This window comes from Pipra filicauda, unplaced genomic scaffold (assembly GCF_003945595.2).
Source record: "Pipra filicauda isolate LSUMZ 115617 unplaced genomic scaffold, ASM394559v2 scaffold560_size303775_pilon, whole genome shotgun sequence".
Taxonomy (NCBI): domain Eukaryota; kingdom Metazoa; phylum Chordata; class Aves; order Passeriformes; family Pipridae; genus Pipra; species Pipra filicauda.
The window spans coordinates 247,861-261,274 of NW_024104710.1; the positions used below are offsets into that span (position 1 = coordinate 247,861).

A 13,414-nucleotide genomic window follows, 5' to 3' on the forward strand; every position below is an offset into this window, starting at 1 on the left:
ACTGCAGAGGCAATGATTTCATCAGTGCGTGATTCTGTTTGGCCTCAGGTAAAGGTATTTTCAGTGGTGGATGCAAAAGTACAAACAGAAGGATAAATAAAGTGGATCTGGCTCACTGGGTGTGCTGACAGTTTCAGAGGGCTGGGTGCAGATAGAAACTGCAGACCCAAACATGTTGGAACCGGTCTGCCAGAACCAACAGAGGCTAACCACCCCTCCACTTGTCTTCTAAAGCACACAGGAGAGAAGGGGATAAAAATAAAACCCACTTCCTTTTAGTGAAAGTGCATGCTGGTTATGGTGCGTGTAATCTGCATTGGCTGAATTTGCTTTAAGGGCAGAGATTCATGCACTGCTGGTCTTTCACAGAGTCTAGCTGCTGAATGAACTGTCAAGCCACCCGCTGCAAATCCTTCATAAGCATACCCACTGGTACATCTTTCAACAAATATAAATAGGTCAATTAAAAAAATGAACATGTGCAGTTGTAAGACCCCAGGTTGGAGCTCCAAGATCATCAAAGAGGTTTTACTTTAAATATACACAATGCTCCAAAAATCTGATCACCATATTTTTTAAAAGGGTCTTCAGTTCTTTTATATCTAGAGAGAGCACACGGGAGAAGACACTGCATATGTTTCTCAGGAGGTCAAATAGCACACTATTACTGACAAACTTTAGAAAGTAATGGAGTTTGTAAAAGTTTAAAGGGGAACATTTAACCAAATTAAAGCATTTCACAAAGAAATGACTTCGCACATGCTAACCCATATAACTTAGCAAAATCCAACCCATCCAACTTTAAGTTACCCAAATATCAAGAAAGGAGATTAGGAGAAAAATAAAAAGTAAAGAAAGAGAGAGAAAAGGAGAGAATTATAGATACCATGCCAGATCCAGCATAGATCCAGCTACCCGGAGTCCAGGAAATGGTGGGGCCGCAACCAAGTGGTAGCCACATGGTGTTGGTTTTATCTTCTCTGGTCCTCTGTGGTCACCCTCCCAGGTGGGACTTCTGGCCCACTGACCACCCTGGAGCTCCGGGGCAGAGTATGGGGCAGTGCTCCTGGTATGCCAGTGACTGACAGCTGCACCAGAGCTGCCCAAGGAGGCTCCAAGAGGTTGGTTTGGGGCAGGGCACCATTTAACTTGTGTGAAATTTGACCTGTCCCTTCCCCCCCCACACACATACTTCTTGGTCTGAGCAAATAATTAATATAATAATCCACTGTGTCACAGGAGTATTGTTAACTTTTTTTCTTTCTAGGCAGCAATTAGTTTTTTGCACATGTGTGTTCAAACATAGTCTTGCCAGTGGCTACCATTGGGAAACACCCCTTCCTCTTCTGCTGGGAAGCTTTTTGTTGGCCCTAATGGGTGTAACAGGGTTTCAGGAATTGATGGGTCTGTAAATTCATGTGCTTACTTTCCTCTGCCTCCCTCTTCATCAGTATAGAGGACTATGAAGGATTTTAAAGGTTTCTACAAGATTTCATCTGCATTTCAAGGCACATGGACACAAGGTCTTGCTATTGCTATCCCATACACTTTGCCTGTATTAATTGGACTAGGGATGGGTATGCTCATACAGAGAAGGTAAACTGGGGGAAACCTCAAGAGAAGTGAACTTCAGAGGTATGAAAGATGAGTGTCCTGCTCTGGACCTTTAGATGAAGTTCCTTTGCTCTAAAAGGGTATAAAACTTGCATAGGTACATATTACTGAACCCCTAATCAGACCTGACTTATGAAAATATCACTGAACTCATATAATCAGTACTAGTTTTTAAGCCCTGGATTATTATATTATTTTCTTCCTATAGTTTCTATTTGGTGACCTGTGACTTACATTACTTTTTCTGCTTCCTTGCCAGTGAAACTTTTAAATGGAAGAATAGTAAAAAGCATTGTAGAAGATAGTGGTTTCTTAGTGCACAGGTGTCATTGCTCCTATTCAGAAAATGTGTGTCCTGACTGCAGGTGTTTGTGAAAATAAAAGATTGATAAAGGCACCTGACTAAAAAAATAAATTGAGTATTTCAAAGTTGATAGCTGCAAAAAAGACTGAATGACATTCAGCTCAACTTACAATAGAGACCACAGCACAAGATACTGTTAATGTTTATGAAGAACTAAATTGTTTACCTTTTGAATTAAAAAAAAATAAATTCTGGGGTTTTTCTATCAGGTTCAGATATCCCAAGATGGCATTACATTAAACTGGTTTTCATCTGAGAGGCCAAAGTTCAAAGCTTTTCTATGATATTTTTTGATGTACTGATTTTTAGCTAGTGTTGAAAAAGTTTTGCTTGGGAATCCTGTAAGAATCTTAGAGCTAATCCTACTAAGAATATTTTGTCCCCTCACATACTAAAATGATCTTGAAATGACATGTGTGATTAAATTTGTTCTTTCATGCTCTTCACAGGGAAAAATAATAACTTGGTGCACACGTGTCTTCTGCTGGAAACCTTTAGCAAAGCTAATTTGGCTCTGTAGTGTAATGAAACAAAATTATTCTTTACCTTACTTGTTGTTGTTGTTGAAAGAAATAATTAAGGTTAAATTAGCAGGACCTGAGGGAGGAAAACCAACTGCTTTTCTGTGTACTTTAAAATTTGTCTTTGGACTTCCTGATATACTCAGCAAGGTTTTTAAATCAATGTTTAAATAGGAAAATGTCCTGATCAGCTGAAAAACCTTGTGTTTCTGAAAGACATTTATAGAAAAAACTCCTGACTATTTCACAATTAAGTGCATACTGCAGTCATTGAAAACATGTTCCATATGTTTCCTTGGGGGTTAAGCTTTTACATCTAGATACTGAAGTGCAAATAGAATTGCTTTAATAAAAGGCAGGGAGAAACAGAGAACCTGGATACCACAACAACTTCTACAATAAGCAGGTTATCTGGAAATACAACACTGTATTTCCATGGCGAGCATGGGACAAGGGATGGAATCCTGCTGAGGGCAGGAAGAGAGCAGTGGGCTGGAGTTCAGACTGCAAAAAACTGTAAGGGTCTGAAGATACACCTGCCAAGAACATTTTCATTCTACATGTAAATCAACTGGTCAGAGTAGGTTAATTTTCTTCCCAGGTTAGAGGTCAGGCAAACTTCCTGACTTATGAAGCATGCTATAGCTGCAGACTCGAGCTTCAGGTCACCATTTTTCCGAGTCTGCTGCCACTGCCTGCTGATGTTATCAGCCTGAGCTTGGCAACTGCCCTGTCCATCCCTTCCACTAAAAACCACTGCTATTTCTCCTCTCAGCTTACCTTTTGCTCTGTCCTTATTAACTTGTAGTAATAAAAGAACAAGTGGAAGCAACTGATGATTTCAAACTTGTCTGTCAGGCTGTGGCTGTCAGGCTGAGGCTCCAGGACTTAAAATTTCTCCCATGCTGTTGCACACTGTACATACACTTGCAAAAGGGATGATGAAAGACTGTGAATAATCCTGGGGAGGTATATTGGCCCTCACCCAACTGATCTTCTAGGCTTTCTACTAGTTGAAAATCTGAAATCGAAATCTAAGTTGTCTAATTGAGAGAATGAGAGGAGAAATCAGTTGGTTCCTCATAGTTTTTCCTTAGAGAAAAAGGGTGTCTTGGTGGGACATGTGATGTACAGAGCTCAAATGATTGGGCCAGTGAAAGCTGTAGTCTGAAATAACAAGAGCAAGGATGCCTTTTTCTCCCTCCTTTTGGTGCAATGTAATTGTTATACAAAATATAACTATTTCATATATGTATTACCCAGTGGAGTTATTTTTACAATGAAATTAGCTGTGGTACCAACTGGTGAATCTTCACAAAATCAGGAGATTTTGGTAGCAATCTCTTGGGCAGTGGCACTATATTCACAAACTGTATAGTTAGGGCATATATACACAAACTGTATAGTTAGGATGTCAAGGTGAATTTAAGTATCCTAAGTCTATATAGATTTTATTTAACTTCATGACTTTCATGTGAGTAAGGAAAGAAGAAGAAGAGAGAAGGAGTCTCACTGGAAGAGATGTTGCTGGCATTGGTTTTGATGTGGTCTTCATAAATATACGTAGACTTCTCCTTTAGGGAAACAGGAATATCGACTGCATTATATATCAATGCTCTCTAGAAAACTGAATGTATGGTGACATTTCTGTGGATATTACACTTTTATTAGAGAAGAGTATGAAGTTCTTCTGCATATAGTTATCGTGACAGAAGGCTTCAGATAGACGAAATCTGTTGATGTGTAGGATTCATTTTTTAAAAAAGTACATAGGCATGTGATTATCTGGAAATTTTCTGTAAGACCTTCCATTGGCTTCCATCGGTGTGGTATCGGAGGTAGATACCATTTTCTTTGTCGAGCTTTGCAGTGACCCTTTGGAGCATCATGCTGAAGAAGATTGTGAATAGGGTTGGAACAAGAACGCAGCCTTGTTTCACACCATTAGTTATTAGAAAGGGTTCAGAAAGTGCATTGCCATATCTGACTTGGCTGTGCTGATCCTCATGAAGTGAAATGATCATTTTAAGGAACTTGGGAGGACATCCTAAATGATCCAAAATCTACCAGAGACCTTTTCTGCTCACAGTATCGAAAGCCTTGGTGAGATCAACAAAGGTTACAAAGAGACCTTTGTTCTGTTCCCTACACTTCTCTTGCAGTTGTCTGAGAACAAATACCATGTCTGTGGTACTCCTGTTGGCTCTGAAGCCATGATAGCTTTCAGGTAGAATTCCTTCTGCAATAGCGGGTATTAGTCTGTTCAAGAGTATTCTTGCCAGGATTTTGCCAGCAATGGAGAGCAGAGTAATACCACGGTAATTTGAACAGTCTGATTTATCTCCTTTCTTCTTATACAAAGTGATGATGACTGCGTCACGAAGGTCTGATGGTGGTTTGCCTTGTTGCCAACAGCGCACCACAAACTCTTGAAATTCAGCATGGAGTGCTTGGCCCCCATGTTTCCAGACTTCAGGTGGAATTCCATCAACCCCAGCACGTTGCAGATAATCCTCACTTTTAACATATATCTCTTGGTTTGTATCACAATATAATTTTGCATAGTAAGGAAAAGAAGAAAAGAACCCAAATTGTCATAGTCCTTGAAAATCTTATTAGCCTTATTAGCCTTATTTAACAAAGCAATCATTGTGCAATGCCCTTTTCCTGTAAATTTAATTTTAAAATACCATTTTTGGTTAATTTTTTTTAATCTACTGTTTTAGACATTGAAAAATGTCAGCCTCAGCCATTCCTGATTTCCTACACTTTGCAAGCACTGTATATAACTCTTGGGAGTATAATATACTTATAAGCAATGTCAGGATATCAAAATATATTGTAGAATGACAGATTTGAGGCCTCTCTCTAAATTAAATATGGACTGAACAAGGTTTTATGTTACAAGTATATTAATGAGCTTGTATTGCTTCTCCTTCAATTTTTGTGATTTTAAAAGTATGCCTCGAAGGAAAATTTTAGGAGAATTAAAAGATGCTTTTGCAATGGCAAAAACTGTGTTTTCACCTAAGTCACTGCAGGGGCTTCAAAACCCTTAGAGGGTTTTACCCTTTTGAAAGAAAAATTATTGGGAAGTTTTAGACTTTCAAACCATATTCTCATGTAAAATAAAAATGATACAATTTTAAGTTTTTACCCACCTTAGGCAATGAAACACCAATAATTAAAAGTTCTAAACAGTTGTTTGTGGGACCAGTGTTCAAAGGTACATTTAACATCATGGCTAGGCTTTGTGAATGAAGATTCAAATGTAGATACCGTCCTGATCATCGAGGTCTGCCGTGGCCCTTTGGAGCATCATGCTGAAAAAGACTGTGAATAGGGTAGGAGCGAGAATGCAGCCTTGTTTCACACCATTGGTAATTAGAAAGGGCTCAGAAAGTGCATTGCCATATCTGACTTGGCCATGCTGATCCTCATGGAGTGAGATGATCATTTTAAGGAATATAGGGGGACAACCTAAAATTTCCAAAATCTGCCAGAGACATTTTCTGCTCACAGTATCGAAAGCCTTGGTGAGATCAACAAAGGTTACAAAGAGACCTTTGTTCTGTTCCCTACACTTCTCTTGCAGTTGTCTGAGAACAAATACCATGTCTGTGGTACTCCTGTTGGCTCTGAAACCACACTGACTTTCCAGTAGAATTCCTTCTGCTATAGTGGGTATTAGTCTGTTCAAGAGTATTCTTGCCAGGATTTTGTTAGCAATGGAGAGCAGAGTAATACCACGGTAATTTGAGCAATCAGATTTATTTCCTTTCTTCTTATACAAAGTGATGATGACTGCATCACGAAGGTCTGATGGTAGTTCGCCGAGCTCCCAACAGCGCACCACAAACTCGTGAAATTTAGCATGGAGTGCTTGGCCCCCATGTTTCCAGACTTCAGGTGGAATTCCATTAACCCCAGCTGCCTTGCTGATTTTTACCTGCTGTATGGCCTTGAGGGTTTCTCCTAAAGTGGGGGCAGTATCCAATTCATACTTTACTGGTTGTTGTGTGATGGACTGAATGGCTGTGTCTTGGATTACACGGTTGGTACTGAAGAGAGTCTGAAAGTGTTCAGATCATCGATTCAAAATGGAAGTTTTATCTTTAGAAGCATTTGAGCATCTGCACTGAGTAGAGGGCTTTGGACTTGGTATGTAGGCCCGTATGCTGTTTTCAGGGCCTCATAGAATCCTCTGTGATCACCCATATCTGCACATAATTGAGTTTTTACAGCTAGATCGATCCACCACTTGTTCTGGATGTCACGGAGTTTCTGTTGGAGCTTTCTGCATGCAAGACGAAAGGCTGTTTTTCTTGCTTGACAGGCTGGCAGTGCAAGGTGTGCTTGGTGGGTGGTTCTCTTCTTCCTCAACAAATCCTGGATTTCTTGATTGTTTTCATCAAACTAGTCCTTGTTCTTCTTGAGGGAGAACCCCAAGGTTTCTTCAGAGGACTGCAGGATGCTGTTTTTCATATGGTGCCAAATTGTTTCAGGAGAGGAATCTGAAGGATTTAACATCTATGTGTAAAAAACGTTTAGTTTTTTTAATTCACAGGATACAGGATTCATTGTCTGAGGAAACACATCTTTATATGCCAACTGCAATCACATTCCTGTTAGTCTATAAATGTCTCCTTTTGTAGCCTCCTGTCCGTATCTGTTTCAACAGTTTCCACTGGATAAAGATATCACCTATTTCTGCAGGTCAAATAATCCTTAGAAGTCAGAATAGTCTAAGGGAGCAGTGCACTTCTTATTTGGGTGATTGTATCAGAAATCAAAGCTGTAAGTTACCTTCTAAAATCAGATGCACAGAGGCTGGATTTTGTAGGCAGTGTGATCAGTTATTTGCACGTTTCTTTCCTTTTGCCTCATAGCAAGGTGTTTTGTCTTGGAGATGAAATAAGCAAGGGCTAAACTAATTAACTAACCAGCAGTGATCTACAGTCTCAGCACCTCACATTCCTGAAGATTTATCCCATTTTGAATTCACTGCCATTTCCCTCCAGGGAAATAAAGATTGCTGCCTATTAAAGATGGGGACAGAAAAAGGCACCTTTACTGGAGACAGTCTGTACAAGAAAATAATACTGTAATCATTCCCTCCAATCAGCTGAAAAGGATTAAATCTTCTGCTTCTAAAGTAATGTTCCAATTGAGCCTTGGGGAAGAATAATTCATGATTAGGAAGAAGGCTGGTCTAGCAAATGTGAACATTATGTCCATTACTTAAACACACTTCCTGGGCTGACTGCTAATGTACCCAGGGGATCTTGCAGCAGCAGCAGCTGATAGAAGCAATGAAATAGGCTGACAAGGACAAGAAGTATTATCATCTGCATTCAACAACACTACATAGACTTTACCACTGTTAAATCACTGCCTTTGGTAAATAGCCCAGATAATTCATTTTAATAGAAGAATTCTTCTCTTCTTTATGTGTATTAAACAACAGACTCTTATGAGCTGTGGCAGTGTATTGATTCCTGGGAAAGGCAGCATGAATTCCAATTCTGTAATTTATGCTGTTTTGTGGCTCTGGCTGTATTTGTTATGCATAGTGTATTAAACATTCAATAGCTCAATTTAATCTTTGCAGCCAAATTGTGCAGCATATCATGCCAGATAGTGGTTGTTTCATATACACAGCCCATCTGCTTCCTGTTCTATAATTCATTCAGCAGGCAAAGTTTCTGGCAGCCTCAGGCTACCATACATACATACATACATACATACATACATATATATATACATATATATGTGTGTTTTTATACACATACATACACGTACATGCAAACTTACCTGAGGGTATCAGAAGTCTTTGACCCTCCCTTATTATTTATTTAAAAGGAATTTTAGGAGTAGTATTCCCAACTTCATCTCTGTCAGTGTTTTCAGAAGCTGCTGGTAATTCAAAGTGGGAAAGGCTAAACAAAACAAAGCACTGTTTTTAGTCCAGGAAAAACAACTCTTTCTAGATAGCTCCCAGGGCACACTAGTCCTAAGGATATGGCTATTCTGTAGCCTTAAGCTATACTTTTGCTGTTATATTTCAGATGTCCTATTTGCTTTGTGTCTATCCATTGTGTACACATTCAGTTCATGGCTAGGCTTCGCGAACGAAGATTTGGGAAGGCTCTATCCACATTTGCTGCAGGCACGCTGGTGGCTTATGAGGCCAATACGTGACAGACAAATCCGATTGCAAAAGGCACAGCAGAAAGACTCCTTAGATGGTGTATTCTGCAATACACGGTTCTTTCTGCGTTGCCTTTTTTCCTCGAGGGTGATCCTGCGTGTGTTCTCAAAGGAGACAGCTGCGTTATAGATGGTGTGTCTCCAGGCCTCCCGATTTGATGCCAGAGTAGACCAGTTATGGTGATCAATATGGCCAAGGTTGAGATGTTGTTTCAGGGAGTCCTTGTATCTTTTCTTCGGGGCTCCTCTCATGCGGCAGCCAGTGGCAAGTTCACCGTAAAGCAAGATCTTAGGGAGGCGGTGGTCCTTCATCCTGGAGACATGACCTGCCCAACGCAGCTGTGTTCTCATCAGCATGGCCTCGATACTTGTGATAGCTGCTTGCTCTAGAACAGATGTATTGGTCACATAGTCTGACCAGTGGATGTTTAGAATTGTACGGAGGCAGCGTTGATGGAAGCGTTCTAAGAGACGCAGGTGGTGGCGGTAGATGACCCATGATTCAGATCCATATAAGAGAGTAGACAACACTATGGCTTTGTAAACACTGATCTTGGTGCTTTTCTTCAAGTGTTTATTACGCCATACTCTTTTATGGAGTTTTCCAAAAGCACTATATGCCTTTGCTAATCTGTTGTCTATCTCTCCGTCAATCTTACCATCTGAGGAGATGAGGCTACCGAGGTAATTAAACTGTTGGACTGATTTGAGCTCTGATTGACCAATGGTGATGTGGGGATGATGGGGGACATCCTGAGGTGCAGGCTGATGGAGGACCTCTGTCTTCTTTAAGCTGACCTCCAGACCAAAGAGCTCAGCAGCATCTGCAAAGCAGGATGTTAAACGCTGCAGAGCTGCTTCTGTGTGGGCAACAAGGGCGGCGTCATCAGCATAAAGCAGCTCCCGGACAAGATGGTTTAAGGTCTTAGTGTGGGCCTTCAGTCGCCTTAGATTGAATAGACTTCCATCAGTACGGTATCGAATGTAGATACCGTCCTGATCATTGAGGTCTGCTGTGGCCCTTTGGAGCATCATGCTAAAGAAGACGGTGAATAGGGTAGGAGCGAGAACGCAGCCTTGTTTCACACCATTCTTAATTAAAAAGGGCTCAGAAAGTGCATTGCCATATCTGACTTGGCCATGCTGATCCTCATGGAGTGAGATAATCATTTTGAGGAATTTAGGGGGACAACCTAAACGTTCCAAAATCTGCCACAGACCTTTTCTGCTCACAGTGTCAAAAGCCTTGGTGAGGTCGACAAAGGTTACATAGAGACCTTTGTTCTGTTCCCTACACTTCTCTTGCAGTTGTCTGAGGACAAATACCATGTCTGTGGTGCTCCTGTTGGCTCTGAAACCACACTGACTTTCAGGAAGGATACCTTCTGCTATAGTGGGTATTAGTCTGTTCAAGAGTATTCTTGCCAGGATTTTGCCAGCAATGGAGAGCAGAGTAATACCACGATAGTTTGAGCAGTCAGATTTAATTCCTTTCTTCTTATACAAGGTGATGATGACTGCATCACGAAGGTCAGATGGTAGTTCGCCGAGTTCCCAACAGCGCACCACGAACTCATGGAATTTGGTGTGGAGTGCAGGGCCCCCATGTTTCCAGATTTCAGGTGGAATTCCATCAATCCCAGCTGCCTTGCCGATTTTCACCTGCTGTATGGCCTTGAGGGTTTCTCCTAAAGTGGGGGCAGTGTCCAATTCATACTTTACTGGTTGTTGTGTGATGGACTGAATTGCTGAGTCTTGGACTGTGCGGTTGGTACTGAATAGAGTCTGAAAGTGTTCAGACCATCGATTCAGAATGGAGGTTTTATCTGTCAGAAGTGTTTGACCATCAGCGCTGAGTAGAGGGCTTTGTACCTGGTATGTAGGCCCGTATGCTGTTTTCAAGGCCTCATAGAAACCTCTGTGATCACCTGTATCTGCGCATAATTGAGTTTGTTCAGCTAGATCAATCCACCACTTGTTCTGGATGTCACGGAGTTTCTGTTGGAGTTTGCTGCACGCAAGACGAAAGGCTGTTTTTCTTGCGTGACAGGATGGCAGTGTAAGGTGTGCTTGGTGGGCGGTTCTCTTCTTCCTCAACAAGTCTTGGATTTCTTGGTTGTTTTCGTCAAACCAATCCTTGTTCTTCTTGAGGGAGAACCCTAAGGATTCTTCGGAGGATTGCAGGATGCTGTTTTTAATATGATGCCAGATTGTTTCAGGAGAGGAATCTGCAGAAACTGTGGGATGTGTACACATACGCAACATGCATTTCTCAAAAAATTGCTTTGGAATTGTCCTAACCAGCTGGTAGCTGTGGAGGACACGTCTCTTGACACCCCTACAGAGGAACTGATGCCAGAGGTTTGTCGCTCAGCTTTCAGATGCTGTGTGTTGGAAGCCTTAGTGAGCTGGACGCTGCTAACATCCACTCGTAATAGTGGGTAAGAGATGTTCTGAGGTGTTTTCACTTAACTGAACTCTTCCTTATCTCTGGGGTAATTTTCTGACATAAACGACACCTTCGAAATCTGCTTTGCTTTTCTTTGCTTGTTCTTGGGATTTTATCTTCAAATTACTTCTCTCTAGTGGTTTATTTGCAATTTTGGCATCCATTTGGAACTGAGTATGCTACTATGGTATGGAGAAGTAACATGGTCTCTACTGTGGGTGTACCTAACTTTGTCTGCAACTGCTGTTAGTTGCCTCCCCATTAATTGCCTTGGAGTTTGGACCTGCACAGCTAGGGGAATGAGGAATTGAAATGGTGTCTCCTGAACCCTACTGGTGGAAGTTTACAGTGATTTTTGCCTCCCTGCACTCCTTCCACACACAGTGGGAAAAAGGCATACAGCGGTCCTTGTAAAAAATGTCACAGCTTCTATTTGACAATTCTGAGTAAGAAGTTCTTGTGGGGTTATGGTTCAGAACTGGCATATCTCATCTCTGTTACTAGCTTAGATCATCAGATGTATGCTTAAATTTGTGCTCAGCTGCAAGAAGAGTCAGACAGACTTTATAAATTGTTTTTTGCTTGTACCACTTGGAGCATGAGTGAGATATGCTTCACTTTTTTTTCACATGTCTAAGAGTACAATTCATGGAAATAAACACTGAAGTAATTTGCTTTTGTTAGATGGAATTCAACTCAAATAGCACGAAGTAAGTGAATACAAGACACCCATGATATTAACATAACCTGGAATAGCATTTTCCCAGTCACTGCAGTTGAGAATTTCAGAAATTGCAAACTAAGAAAAAAACCAGTTGTCTAAGTTTGAAGAGAATGGAATGTTTGCTAAAGAGTTATGAGACAGGCCAAACTCCTCTCTCTCAGCAATGGTAAATTCAAAAATTAAGGGGCTTTAATCGCGGAAATGTGGCAAAAAAAAAGAAATAACAATCCTTTATTAAAAGGTATATATATGTTGGCAAGAACAGTAACAGAACATAAAAACAGCTAAACAATAGTCCTGTACCCAGAAGTTCCCTTCAAACCAAAGAAAAAGTCTGAATACTTCTCTGTCCTTTAGCGCAGTTCCAACCACGGCCGGCAGGGGGCGCTGTTGGATCGCTGGAGGTGCAGAGCCTGCAGTGCTCGGTGTTGGCCTGCAGGGGGCGCTGTCGGGCTCTGGCGGTCACCGCGCGGGAAGGGGCTCTGGGGGTGTCTCGGGTCGCGGGAGAGGCCGAAAAGAAAACAGAGACCCTTCCCCCAGTGGAAGAAGGGCTGGAGAAAAAGCAGTCCACCCCCCACTGTTGTTCTCAGATGACAGTGTTTCAAAGCTCCTCCTTTTCTCCCAGCGAGCACAGAGACTCTCTGATGAAAACGCAGCAGGTCCGGGCTGGAGACAAAGGACATCTCACAGGCAAGTTGAGGCCAGCAGTCAGGGCTGACCAGGATGAGAAGCCCGAAAGACAGACCTCCAGGCCTTCTCTCCAAATGCCCACACGCAGACCACTGTCTCCGTCCGAGAGAGAGAACTCAGCCGTCTGACCTCTCCCCTTCCAAGAAGAGCCCAGCCACCCCCTCCCAAAACTCCTCCCCTCTTCCCCCAGGCTCTGATGGACCATCTGTTAGGAATGCGGTCTGGCCAGCTAGTTCTTTTGTAAGGCTAATTGACCCCCTTCCCCCTTTCCGTTCAAACTCTGTCTTTCCTACAGTGCGGGGCAGGGAGAAGAAAAAATTCTCCTGGATTTCTAACCTATAACAACAGTGTGATCTAAAAATTACCTGGTTTGCTGAACTGATTTTCTTAAAGTAAAAGAAAATACATTAAAGGTGTCCCCCATGTGGTATGGAAAACTCTTTTATGATATGTGTATGAAGTGGTAAGCAGCAACGGAAAATGCCCCTACTAAAATTAGGTGGCAAGAAAGGTTAAATAGTTAAGAGGTAGGAACAGGAACTAAGTCCTCTGTCCTTTGCACTTGCTGTTGTTACTTTCTCCCTGCATTATGTTTCATATTGACATGCCAACTGCACAATTGCTCATGTCAAAAGCAAAAATGCTAATTTTTCTTTTCATTGATATCAGTGAGGTGCAATACTAATAGCCAATTTCTATCATCCTTTCAATCATACCTACTGCATATAGTAGCATGAATCTTCAAACGTAGTGCTGCTAAAATTGATCATTTTCATATGAAATCTACAGAAGTTTTAGCTCCTTCAGTGATGGATAGAGATAGCTTCTGTCTAAACCATTAA

General features: G+C 41.5%; 1 protein-coding gene across 1 annotated transcript in view; it reads right to left on the reverse strand.

Annotated features, from left to right (window-relative positions):
• The window catches only part of LOC120324502, a gene marked incomplete at both ends in the record, with an annotated part of 42,694 nt that extends 37,841 nt beyond the window's left edge, over positions 1 to 4,853 (reverse strand). Inside the window, 1 exon segment of the mRNA XM_039387427.1 lies at positions 4,305 to 4,853. Coding sequence (XP_039243361.1) covers positions 4,305 to 4,853 — 549 coding nt within the window.
• Between the last annotated feature and the right edge of the window lie 8,561 nt (positions 4,854 to 13,414).